Source organism: Myzus persicae, unplaced genomic scaffold, assembly GCF_001856785.1.
Source record: "Myzus persicae strain clone G006 unplaced genomic scaffold, MPER_G0061.0, whole genome shotgun sequence".
Classification (NCBI taxonomy): domain Eukaryota; kingdom Metazoa; phylum Arthropoda; class Insecta; order Hemiptera; family Aphididae; genus Myzus; species Myzus persicae.
Genome location: NW_019104011.1, coordinates 847,923 through 859,734, shown reverse-complemented (window position 1 = coordinate 859,734; position 11,812 = coordinate 847,923). Strand labels below are relative to the sequence as shown.

Genomic DNA, 11,812 nt, shown 5'->3' with positions numbered 1-11,812 from the left:
CCAACGTGGATAACTACAGGACCTGCACCAGAGACAGGATCAGGAGTGACTGCAAGATTATAGATGCTGCAGGATCAGGAGTCATGTCGTAGTTACAATATCGCGATTACTGTCCTCGTGTATGCGGCGTATTGGTGGAAGTTGTGTGCAGGTACACTTCCGATATTCCGTTTGCGGTCGCGATCACCGTCGAATCGGGTTACTAGGTCGGACGGCGGCCATCTAATACACGGCGGCCCTCGTAGTAAAAATAATAATATATTATAATTTATATTTTACATCTTCTGGTGCTGCTCGTTGTAGCAGCGGCGTCTCGGCGTGGTAAATCGTTTCGACCTAGTTCTGCATCGACCCCGACGACGCGACACGACCGTCCGTTTTCCGGTACATCTACCTAAGTGTATTTTATACAATATAATATACTTAGGCGTGTGATGTATAGGTAGTTAAACATATTATAACATTATGTTCTAACGAAATTGCCTCGTCGTTCGAAATAGGTACTATAAAAACTGCCATAATCGAAATAACGTATTGTTTTTTTTTTTTTGCACAGGAGAAACGTTTGTGCATTTTCCTGTCACCATTATGACCAGTGACTACGGTTCGTATTTTAAATATATTATAATAATTTTCAAGTTAAATAAACAAGATGTGAACAGGAAAAAAATATGAGTTTTTCAAAAGTTGTTTTCTTCGAGGTGAACCCGATTTTTTTCATGAAAGTCGAATTTGAACTTCAACAATCGATTTGATATTTTATTTTAATTGTAATAGTTATGAACGCGTGTGAATACATCGATTTTTTAAAGCTTGTCGGTTTCCAAGCGGTGAATACTGAGTTAAATTTATAATTTACGATAGATAACGCAAGGTTATCACTAATTAGTAATTACCTATTGTTAGTTGTTGTTGGTACTGTGTGATGATAAAATATGTTATTGTAAATTCGCGTATACAGGTAGCGTACAACTGTTATTATCACATTTTATGTCTAAAATCAAAAAAAAAAGTTTATAATATAACCTAAAACTATTACTGGCTCGAGGCTATGCTCAAGGTAACTTTCTATTTTAAACCTCATCGATAAATTCTAAAACTTCTAATTTCATAACAAATAATAGGAATATTTAAAAATAATATAAATCATAAAATGCATGATTACGTTAATTGTCAATTGGTTATTTTAGCATCGAAATACAGAAAAATGGTGCTCTCCATTTTCCATAATTATATTATCTACTGATATAGATATTTTTCTGTGTATTTTTTTCATCCATTTGTAATTAATTGAATTTTAAACAAAATATAAACCTCGTTATAGTAATTTGTTATGAAGTATGTCAGCGAATACCTAGGTATATTTGTATTAAAAAAACGTCCTTTAAGGTTGTTATAATTGTATAAATATAAAGAACCTTCATTAAGTTGACCTACAGTTTAAAAATATAAAACTTGTTAAAATTATAAAAAATATTAATTAGAAAATAGGTTGATCAAATAGATTTCAAATTAAAACTCGTTAATAACTAATATGCAATAACAGCTGTACATGATCATGTATTAACTTGTGGTTTTTTTAAATTTTTTTTACTATCGACAGTTGTATTAGCAGTTTTTGATTTCCAAAGTGTTCTGAAACTTGGTAACAATAAATAATACTGCCTTTATACAGGTAGTAGGTACTACTGTATGAATAAAAAAAATTTTAAAGAAATACAAATGAATATCTACATAAAATATGACTAAAATATTGGTTAATTTTACAGTATCATAGAAAATGTTTTCATAATTTTACTAAGGCTGTATCTCAAATAAATACATTTTTATTTTTATATGTTATTATAGTACTATGTACATTCTAAAAAAATGTTTTTGGTGGACAAAAGAAATCAAATCAAAAACACAAATTTGACGATCAAGTGATAACAGGATGGCTACTATTTCAGCGATTCAATGACCATATTATAATAATACTTTGATAATTAGGTATGAAGGAATAATTATTCCGAAAAACTTGAAACGGAATTGTATTTGCTTGTTTGGAGAAGCCATATAGTTTACAATAATTACAAACAAATTACTGCTTCTTTAACAGCATTAAATAACAATGTGCTGCTGTATAACTTACAATTGAACAAATTGTAAATAATTATTGTATGAGTATATAGGTACATATTATTTTTAAACCATCGATGTCTTATTGTCTTCATTCAGATTGGTGGCTTTCAATAGGTATTCACATTCAATATTAAGTAGCCTTATTGTTTATTTTTCGTCACCAATTCAGTTATTATGACAATGTGTTGAAATTTACTGCTCGATAACTAAAAAAATTAAATATCAATTTTAAATTAGGAAATAAATACATTTTAACGAAAATATTCATAACAAATTATATACTGTAAACAAACAAAATCAATAAGCAGTAATTTATAGTATTGGTAAGTATTTTAGACTTTTAATCATAAATTATACAATGAAGAATGATATAGTGTAGGTATAGTTATTTTCATACTAAAGTTATTAAAACACAATTTTCCAAAGTTTACAATTATGTAAAATAATATTATATTTTGTTGAACAAAAAAAAGTTGTTTAACTTATTATTTATTATATATGTGTACAATACGTACCTACCTACATAAGATAATCGTGAAGTCACTTAGTGACTATAATTAACTAAATAGTTTATTTAGATAAAATACAATTTGATCATTTAAGTATACATCCAGTTTTTAAATACCATGTTATAATATTATATTTCTTGTGCATTATATAGGTTATAGGTAAGTGGTAACTGGTAATGACTTTGATCATGTGTTTTGGTAAACAATTGTTACACCAATATTGACATGGCATAAGATAACAATATTAAAATATTTTTTACCGTTTTAATTTTAATACTTACATTTTGGGTTCGCCTTTATAACTATGTACAAAAGCTATACAATAATACATTTAAAAATTTTATATGGGGCTTATAATATTATTATAGTAAATAAATATATTATTACATATTGAATGTAGTATTCTTAATTTAAAACTGTAAGCCAATAATGTATGTTGTTGAAATGTAAAAATAGAAAAGGTTAACGAGCTAATTAGTATTTTTGAATTATGGACGAGAAGGGGGATTGTGTGTTTAATCAAACAGTAATATCAGATAACATTATAGTTTGAATCTTTTTTTGTATTTAACATCATAAACTTATAATGATGTAAATGTTGAGAGATTAAGGTGTTTGGATACGCAACATAATGTACACGAATGACAAAATCTCATTTTGTAAACCTCAGTTATGTACGGACAAAATCTAAACCTTTTTGTCAATAAACACATATGACACACGACCAGGAAGCGCCCAAAATGTTTACAAATATAATGGTATTTTTATATATATTTTTACAATACAACATGATAAGTAGTATAAAGTATAATATTAATAGTCTTTAGATAATCTTAATGGTAACAAAAATAATTTACCGTGATAATATTTTAGGTACCTTAAGTATTGGCGAAAATTCTATATGCTTAAAAAAATTAGAACTTATAATAATAATTTTTTAACACCGAATAGTATTTAAATTCGATTTTACGTAAACCGAAAATATTCTATAATAAAACGCAGAAAATAGCGTATAAGTATAACTTACATAATTTATCAAAGATGATAAAACAATAATTATAATGATAATAATAATAAAAAAACATGCTCAATTTGAAGGTAAGGGTATTGGTAAATACTATATACAAAATATACACTAGTTAAATAGAAGTATATTATACACATAAAAATAAATATTGCATTGGTTTATTATTTTTACTCCAATGTTTTATGGATACGAAAAGTAAATATCCTTATAAAACAATATTTCCAATTAACATCGATAGAATCGTTGGACACATTTTGTACAATAAATATTAATAATAATAATTATTATTATCCACCTTGATTTTGTATCAGACAATTACCGAACAATAGATTTAGAAATATTTTATCCGTCGACCTCTATGTCTAATACAGTGGACTCAGCAGTTTGTAGAGAGTTCGTCAATAATTTTCTTAGTGGTTGCCACTGGACTCGGGTATCTTTGGCAAGGTGGTGGTCATCATTTTGCAAATGTCGTTAAAGCTGATCGTTCCTTTTTCTTCCAGATCCTTCCAGTATTGATAGTTACTCCTCATGTAGTATAACATCTCCGGCATGTCTATGAATGCTGAAAAACACAATAAAAGGTATGTTCTAATAAATATTGATCTATAGAATTATTTGATCAAATGATACTAGTATTGGATTTGACGCTACCTACTTATAAACGAAAGTCGGGGGGCTAGCGGCCTTTTTGAATTTTGATAATTTTACTGAATCTTTTCAATTTAGTTGTCATTATAATATAACATAATACAACATAATACAATAATTATTATGCGTCTATTTTCAACCTTTAGTTACCAACTTAAAATAAATTCATCTGAAAGCCTTGATATAGCAATTTATTGCAGCAGAAAATTTTCTTAAACTGAATTTTAATGATAGAACTTGTTTTATCGATAATTATAAAGTACATTTAGAAAACTAAAATATATTTTCATTTACAAAAACTGAATATTATAAATCCATTTTATAATTCCTAGGAATTAGGTATTGAACATTGATTCTAATGCTATAAGATGTGATCACGCCTATGTACTTACAGTCCCACGTCTCAAACATGTCGTTTATGATGTAGTCCATGAAGCCGATTTGAGATTTTGGTATGGAACACGACACTCGGTCAAACATTGGCATAACCACTGGCAAATGATTGAGTTTCTCTTCGTCAGTCTGAAAACAAAAATTAACACTCATTAGAAAATTTTTTATAAAATGACACATTAAAACTAAGTATATAAGATTGTGTTTTTTTTTTACCAATAAGCTTTGTACATTCTTATACTGTATATTATTCTTGTAGTCTATTTGATGAAAATAAAGTGGTAAAGAGTGCCTAATTTTCTAATGATATTTTTTTATTTATTTATATTAGGTACTATTAGTACCTATAATAATAATACTATTTATTATATTATAATTATCATATACCTAATAATGTATCAATATTATAATATTCATATTCACTAATAAGTCAATACCAACAACGTACTTAGTTTAGAATAGTATGAATAGGATTGTGGTATTAGTAGCTTGAAATTAGTCTTCATGTTTATAATATATATACATATATATTTTTTTTATGTTTTTACCGAGAAAAAATTGTTTCATCAAAGTGTATAAAAAATAACTATAGATTAATTAAACATACATTAGCACATACATAATACATTTATAAGAGTTTATAAAATTATATTTCAGCTCTTGTTTGAAAAATAATAGTACTGCATTATTTTTATATACATCAATCAAACTTTTAGAGGAGGGGGGTGCAAATTTATAAACACTTTCTAGGAAATTTATTACTACACTTAAAATTTCTGCTACATTTTGTATTTTCATATCCTGCACGCTACATTGCAATATTTTGACGCAGGTACTACACAGCACACAGTGCATGGGCACAAACACAAGATTTATCGTGTAAGTACGTACCAATATACTTAGGGTTATTAGGTATCAACTACCAAGACATTAGGGACATATTATATTTAAATACTTTGTTTCTACATTAACTATTCTCTTAAAATAAGAATATACACATATAATTAACATATTATAAGAAGTCCTTTCATACTTGATTAAAGTATTCCTCGGCAATCCGTTTGGCCCATTCTACGCACATCTTTAGTGGTCTTGTCGGATTGGACACGTCTGCGCATTTGATTAACATCCTCTTCACCAGATTTATTTCCTCGGCACTGGTAGGCATTATAGCCTCAGGACTTACTTCGCTAGGAGTCTAACATAATTTTATAGAATTAGCGTTTCATTATCTTAAAGGTATAATAGGTATATAATTCAGTTGTAAAATATGATGTTGGGAGGTTGGTTCTACTCACTAATCCATCGACGGGCGCTTCGTCGAGTGTCGATGGTTTGTTGCATACGCTCACGAATTTGGCTAAATGTTCGAAATGTTTCGTCATCTCGGTGGCCAATATCATGTCGATAATGTTCTGTCTTACCACTTTGTACGTGTCTTTTTCCAGACCTAAATGCATTTTTATTTTTCTGAGTAAACTAAATTTGGACATCAGCCAAAGTACGTACCTTTAAAAATGTTCAACCGTTCGTCCTTAGTAGTGAGCTTAAACGTTAAAGCGGCGTGGTGCGATTCCAAAACGCTTATGTCGTTGTACAGGATAGCCAAATCGTTTTGGGAATTACATAAGAATGCGCTAATGAAAAAATAATACATCATCACATTGCCAAATGGTTTAAGTTTGGTTTTGGTGTGGTCTAACCTCGATTTTCCGGGATGATCGATGTCGTGGGTGATTGCTGCGATCAGACAGCATGCCTCGTCTAATTGATCTAAAAGCCTCTTTATGCGATCTTTTTCCAAAAACATGGCAGTCGCTTGAAGAACATCGGCGGCGTGTGTAGAGTTGTGATAAGTATTTTTAGCGTGATAATGACCCTCGACCACAGTTAACCAGGCGTGCAATGTTCGTTCATCACAGCCTAATGTTTTGTGTACTTCAAAATGTGTCAGTAGATTCATTCCCAGATGTACCAAAGGTCTAAAATTAAGAATAACTAATTTTTTTTTTTTTTATTTAAATTGAAAATAATATACAATAAAATATAATTGATACCTACTATACAGAAAAAAGAAATATAATAAGACAAATACGATGTACCCATCAAAATTATTTTTTGGTTGTTTGCTACTTGTATCGCTAATATAAAAAAAACATTAAGAAGAAAAAGTTTTATTTAATCATTTATTCCTAAAATGGTGATGTGGCAGTGGGGCTTCACTGTCATATTTATAGCAATCAAGTTTAAAACCTAAAAGTGAAACTAATAACGTTTCGTAATAGTAGATGATCAACTAATGAATTTTATGAACTTGTTGGCCAAAATATTTACTAATTTTTACCATGGTAATTCAAAACATTTATGTATCCGTCACCTTTTCATAGTAAGTTCTTCGAGTTTAAACACGTTGAAGTCCCAATACAGAGACATGTCTAAGAGTTCTTTGATTTGAGGAGTTACACTTGTCATAAAATTCATTTTAGCAATACCCAAACCGTAAGGCTGGCTCTTAACAGTTGCTGAATCATTAGAGCTTCTTCGAGTGGATGTTACGTGCACAGGCCCTTGCTAAAATAAAACAAAATATATTATTTAGTATTATATATTTACATGGATGTTAACACAATTATTATGTTGTCGAAAAACAGTACCGTAATAAGAGCTCCGATTAGATCTGACGTAACGGGATCATCGTATTTGATATTTTCGGTTTTTAAATGTGACGAGTATAGTTCAGTGACACGCAATATATCAACAACCTATAATATTATATAATTTGTATTTTTTTTCAAAATATATTTGTACGTCAATAATAATGAGACATAAACCTGAGATTACCATACCTTATCCAAAATTTGTACGACTTGGTCGTTTGAGTTTTCTTGAGCGGTACATATCAATGATATTACTTTTGTGATTGGCGCTTCAAGTGGCAAGTTATGTAGTTTTGCCAAACTTTGTCTTCGAGCTGACTGTGCGCCTATTATAGAAAAATCTAATAAATTCAATTTAGAACTGATAAAAATTTATGTCACAAATTTAACAATTGATGTTAGATTCTGAGCGGAGCGATGAATGTAATGATTTTACAAAGATTTTTAGTTTTTTTTTGTTTCTTAACATAATTTTTCTGGTAAAAAAAATGCTTGGATTTTAAACTTTGAGGATGGTTGTTGATAGAAAGTTGAATCTAGTTTGTACTATGAGGGACTAAAAGTAGAAAATTTCAAGTGTTTTACAAAATAATCGCGAAATAAAAGGAATTTTTACGTAAAATCAGTTTTCAACAAAATTTATTTTGTATTTTTTTTTGTTATAACTCTAACTCAAAAATGAATAGCTGTAAATAATTGACATTGTCCCTAAATGTTTGTATTAGAATTTTCTAAATATTTTGACTCGTTTTGAGCTATATATAGACATTTTTATTTGAGGAATTTGACATTATCTATTTTTTTTCAATACATGTCGATAAACGATTTTTCACTCTGTCAAAAATCTTAAAATTGTAATGCAAGGTTTCTCATAAGTTGTTCATATACCAACTAAATAATATCAAAAATACATAATCACAAAATTTATCAAAATTGTAGTTCATAAAATCTATACCTAAGATTTGAACATTTATTACACAGAAGTTATCATGAGTAGTTAATTTAAATTTTGGACATTGAACAGCATTTGATATTTGAACGAAGAATAACGATTTTAATTATTTTGTTGTAATTTAAAAATATTATTATTGACTACTTGAAACTTTTAATTTATTATATTATTATAATTTATACTCATAATGGTATATTGACATTTCAATATGCAAAGTTTTCGATAAAAAACAATTCAATCTACTGTATTACTTTAATTTTAAAATAAACAATTGCCTATATAGTAGCAGTTTAAAATATAAATGTAGTCATACGCTGACCGTCTTCGCTCAGAATCGTTTTTGGTATTTAATGATATATTATAGAATTCAAGTTTAACAAATGATTCCCGCAGTGACTTATTCATTGACAATATACACCTACTGTATAGCTGAGCCCTAAGCGGTTACCTACTTCCCCTTTTTTGATAATATTTTGTATAATGGTGGATATATGATATTATTATAATAATATACAAACAAATAAGTTGTAAGTTTAACTATTCACACACTCATATGTATGTATAGGTACACCTAACATATAGCGAACGTATGAGTTTATTATAAATATGCAAAATCATTATTATATTTATTAGTTTTAATGCAATTATTAAAATCTTTAAATTATGATTGGGTGGTGTTGTAAAAGGCAGGCATAATTACACCTTCATCGTCAGCGTATTTTCCTGAAAGGGACCACATAATATTATAACAATTTATTTTAAGGTTCTAACATATTTGAATCGTTCAATTATTATGATTTAACTTTTTGAAAGGTATGTTGATAAAATACAAAGAAAAAATGATATACATTAGATTTGGACATTTCAAAAACGATTATAATAGTCCATTCTCGTACGAAATGGAATTTACAAAATATTAAATTGACTGGAAAGATAATAAAACTTGGTTTTTATAAATTATGGTATGTAATCAGAAATAATACAGCTTTTATAATAATAGACACAGCTCATATTGGCTGTATGTCGATGAAATATCTAGAGAAAATATTATTCTATATAATTAAATATAAAATACCTATTTTATAGTATAGTCATTAATTGAGTAGTTTCTACTACTGGGAAATACATTTTATTTTTATTTGTTTGCATTTTAACATTTATGTGGCGTGTTTTCAGTGTTCTTCAATTATATTTTTTGATGTACCCTAAAGGGTCACAATAAGTATTATAATACTTAATACATATATAAATTATGGATCTATTAAATTATATTTTACTCTTAACAGAAATGCTTTAAAAAGTAATTTTTGCCTATTACACGGGTACAATATTTGGTCGTAATCAAGGGTTTTTGTGTAAAAAGGGTTCAGACGACATTTATGTGTATATTTAATTAATGATAGTGGAACATGATAAAAGTTATTTATCAAACCATGTGCGATTTATGTGTGGGTACTGTGTATGCAATATATTTACCTGGTAGTTTTAAACAAAATTATAAAATATACACTTATAGTCTCAAGCCTGTAGGTATAACATGATTATTTTGACTACATTTAGTCATAATTTAGCTACTTCAAATTAACAATAAATATTATTACTTTAATCCACTGAATTCATTTTTGTTCACATTATTTTTAGTTCATAATAATTTTGTTGAATAATATATTACATTTACACAAATGTTTTAATGATAGGAGTAACGTAAGTTCTTGTGTAGAGATTCACGCAAAGTCTTCTTAAAATTGTTATTAATTATCATATAACAGACGGAATTATTTCTATAAATAAGTTAAAGTTTGTATTATTAATCTATACAACAGAGTTTTTGGATGACTGATTTTCGTGGATTTATTTAAAAGGGAGTTTGTTTTAAAATATTATATTTGATAATGCCATGTAAAATAATAATTATTAAATAGTATTTTAGATTTTGAATTTAGCCGGGAAGTTAATGGTTGCATAAATAATGTTGAATTTCTTGTTGATGTTTTTTACCCAAAACCTTTCAGGCTCAAGAGTTAAGGATAATGTTGAGTTATAGTTTAATGTGGTTACAAATCGAGTACAATTTTCTCTTTATAAGGCTAACATAAAAATCGTGTATAATTTTTGAATTTAACATAAAATTGTACAAACAAACATGATACACAGGTAGTCTTTTAAAATATAAATAATTCCATCATGATGTTTTACATTTTTATAATCTCACTAGCACTCTCCAGTTTTGTTAAAATTAATCTAGCCATCTATCGTTTTTGTTTTTACAATAAAAGATGTGAAAACCCATTAAATTCGATTCATCCGTTTAGGAGCCTTTCTTGGATAAACAGACAAGCTGACAGATAGACAGGTTGACAGACAGCCAAATGTATCTGTACGTGTACTTCAATATCACATTTAACTATGTATGTTTAAAAATCAAAATTTGAATACTTTGAAATTGTGATACCCAAGAGAAGTAAAAAAATTATAATAAAAATATAGTATCATGTATGTTTGCTAAAGAGTTAAATTTTCACACATGTTGAGAAGATTGGTAACAATGTTTATTATCATGTTTTTTTTTGTTTCGAACTTTTATCTATACTGCACTAGAATTGGGGGCATACTCGTATAATTAAGCTTTAGAAATGCAAGGTTTTTCCTAATTAATCCTCATTTATATTTATATAAATTGTTCATGAAAAAAAAAATATATCCAACCATAGTAACTATTTAATTTTCTATAACCAATAGGAACTCTGCTATATATAAACAATAAAATATTCGATTTTCGTGAGGCAGCAAAACTTAATTCATATGAGAGGCATTTTGTAGCAGGACCTATAGGGGTTGAAAAAATAAGCTTAAAACACCCTTCAAGTTTTAAGGAATCTATTGATATAACTTTTATTTATATTAATCCAGTTATTTCTAAGATTAGTCATTAGCAAAAAACTTATTTCAAATTAATGTACAGTCACCCTAATTTTGTTTTTATAATTATTTTATTTACTTTAACCAATAGCAACCACCTATACAAAAAATATTAGATTTCTGTTTGCTTAAACAATATCTCTGGGTGAACTTATCTTAAAAATGAGAATTTTTTTAAATATTTTATTAGTGCACCCTTACATAGAAAATATTAAGTCTCTTGCTATCATAGTTTTGGCTGTACGTGGTTAGTTAGTCAGGAGTTCAGGATATCTCCTTTTAAATATACATGTGTATTTATCGTGATGAAAAAGTCACTTTTATACCTTATAAACTATAAATGTACGGATTTAATTATTTACCATCGCTGTTAATAGATTTGAGGTCATATGATCCTTTACGAATGGATGGTACACTTCCTCTTGGAAAACCATGTACATCTATAATACTTTCTTGTATATATATGTAGTTTGTTGTTTCTCTGAAAACCAAAACCTTTAATGAGAACATGAGTTATTGAAATAAGACCAAAGGATTACTAGTTCGTTTTGTTTTATAACGATATTCACACCAATAGGTACGT

General features: G+C 28.0%; 1 protein-coding gene across 4 annotated transcripts in view; it reads right to left on the bottom strand.

Annotated features, from left to right (window-relative positions):
* Positions 1–3,578: 3,578 nt before the first annotated feature.
* LOC111037533 (high affinity cAMP-specific and IBMX-insensitive 3',5'-cyclic phosphodiesterase 8-like) overlaps positions 3,579–11,812 on the bottom strand; it is a 70,113-nt gene continuing 61,879 nt past the window's right edge. For 2 of the 4 annotated variants that reach the window (XM_022320168.1, XM_022320169.1), the window contains exons 10-19: positions 11,592–11,710; positions 7,548–7,699; positions 7,356–7,463; positions 7,079–7,272; positions 6,405–6,683; positions 6,211–6,338; positions 6,000–6,151; positions 5,735–5,899; positions 4,701–4,830; positions 4,068–4,222 (exon numbers count right to left, since the gene is read on the bottom strand). In XM_022320168.1, the coding sequence (XP_022175860.1) occupies positions 4,068–4,222; positions 4,701–4,830; positions 5,735–5,899; positions 6,000–6,151; positions 6,211–6,338; positions 6,405–6,683; positions 7,079–7,272; positions 7,356–7,463; positions 7,548–7,699; positions 11,592–11,710 (1,582 nt within the window). Of the gene's footprint in view, positions 4,223–4,700; positions 4,831–5,734; positions 5,900–5,999; positions 6,152–6,210; positions 6,339–6,404; positions 6,684–7,078; positions 7,273–7,355; positions 7,464–7,547; positions 7,700–11,591; positions 11,711–11,812 lie in introns of all 4 variants that reach the window. The other 2 variants (XM_022320166.1, XM_022320167.1) reach the window with 2 other exon arrangements.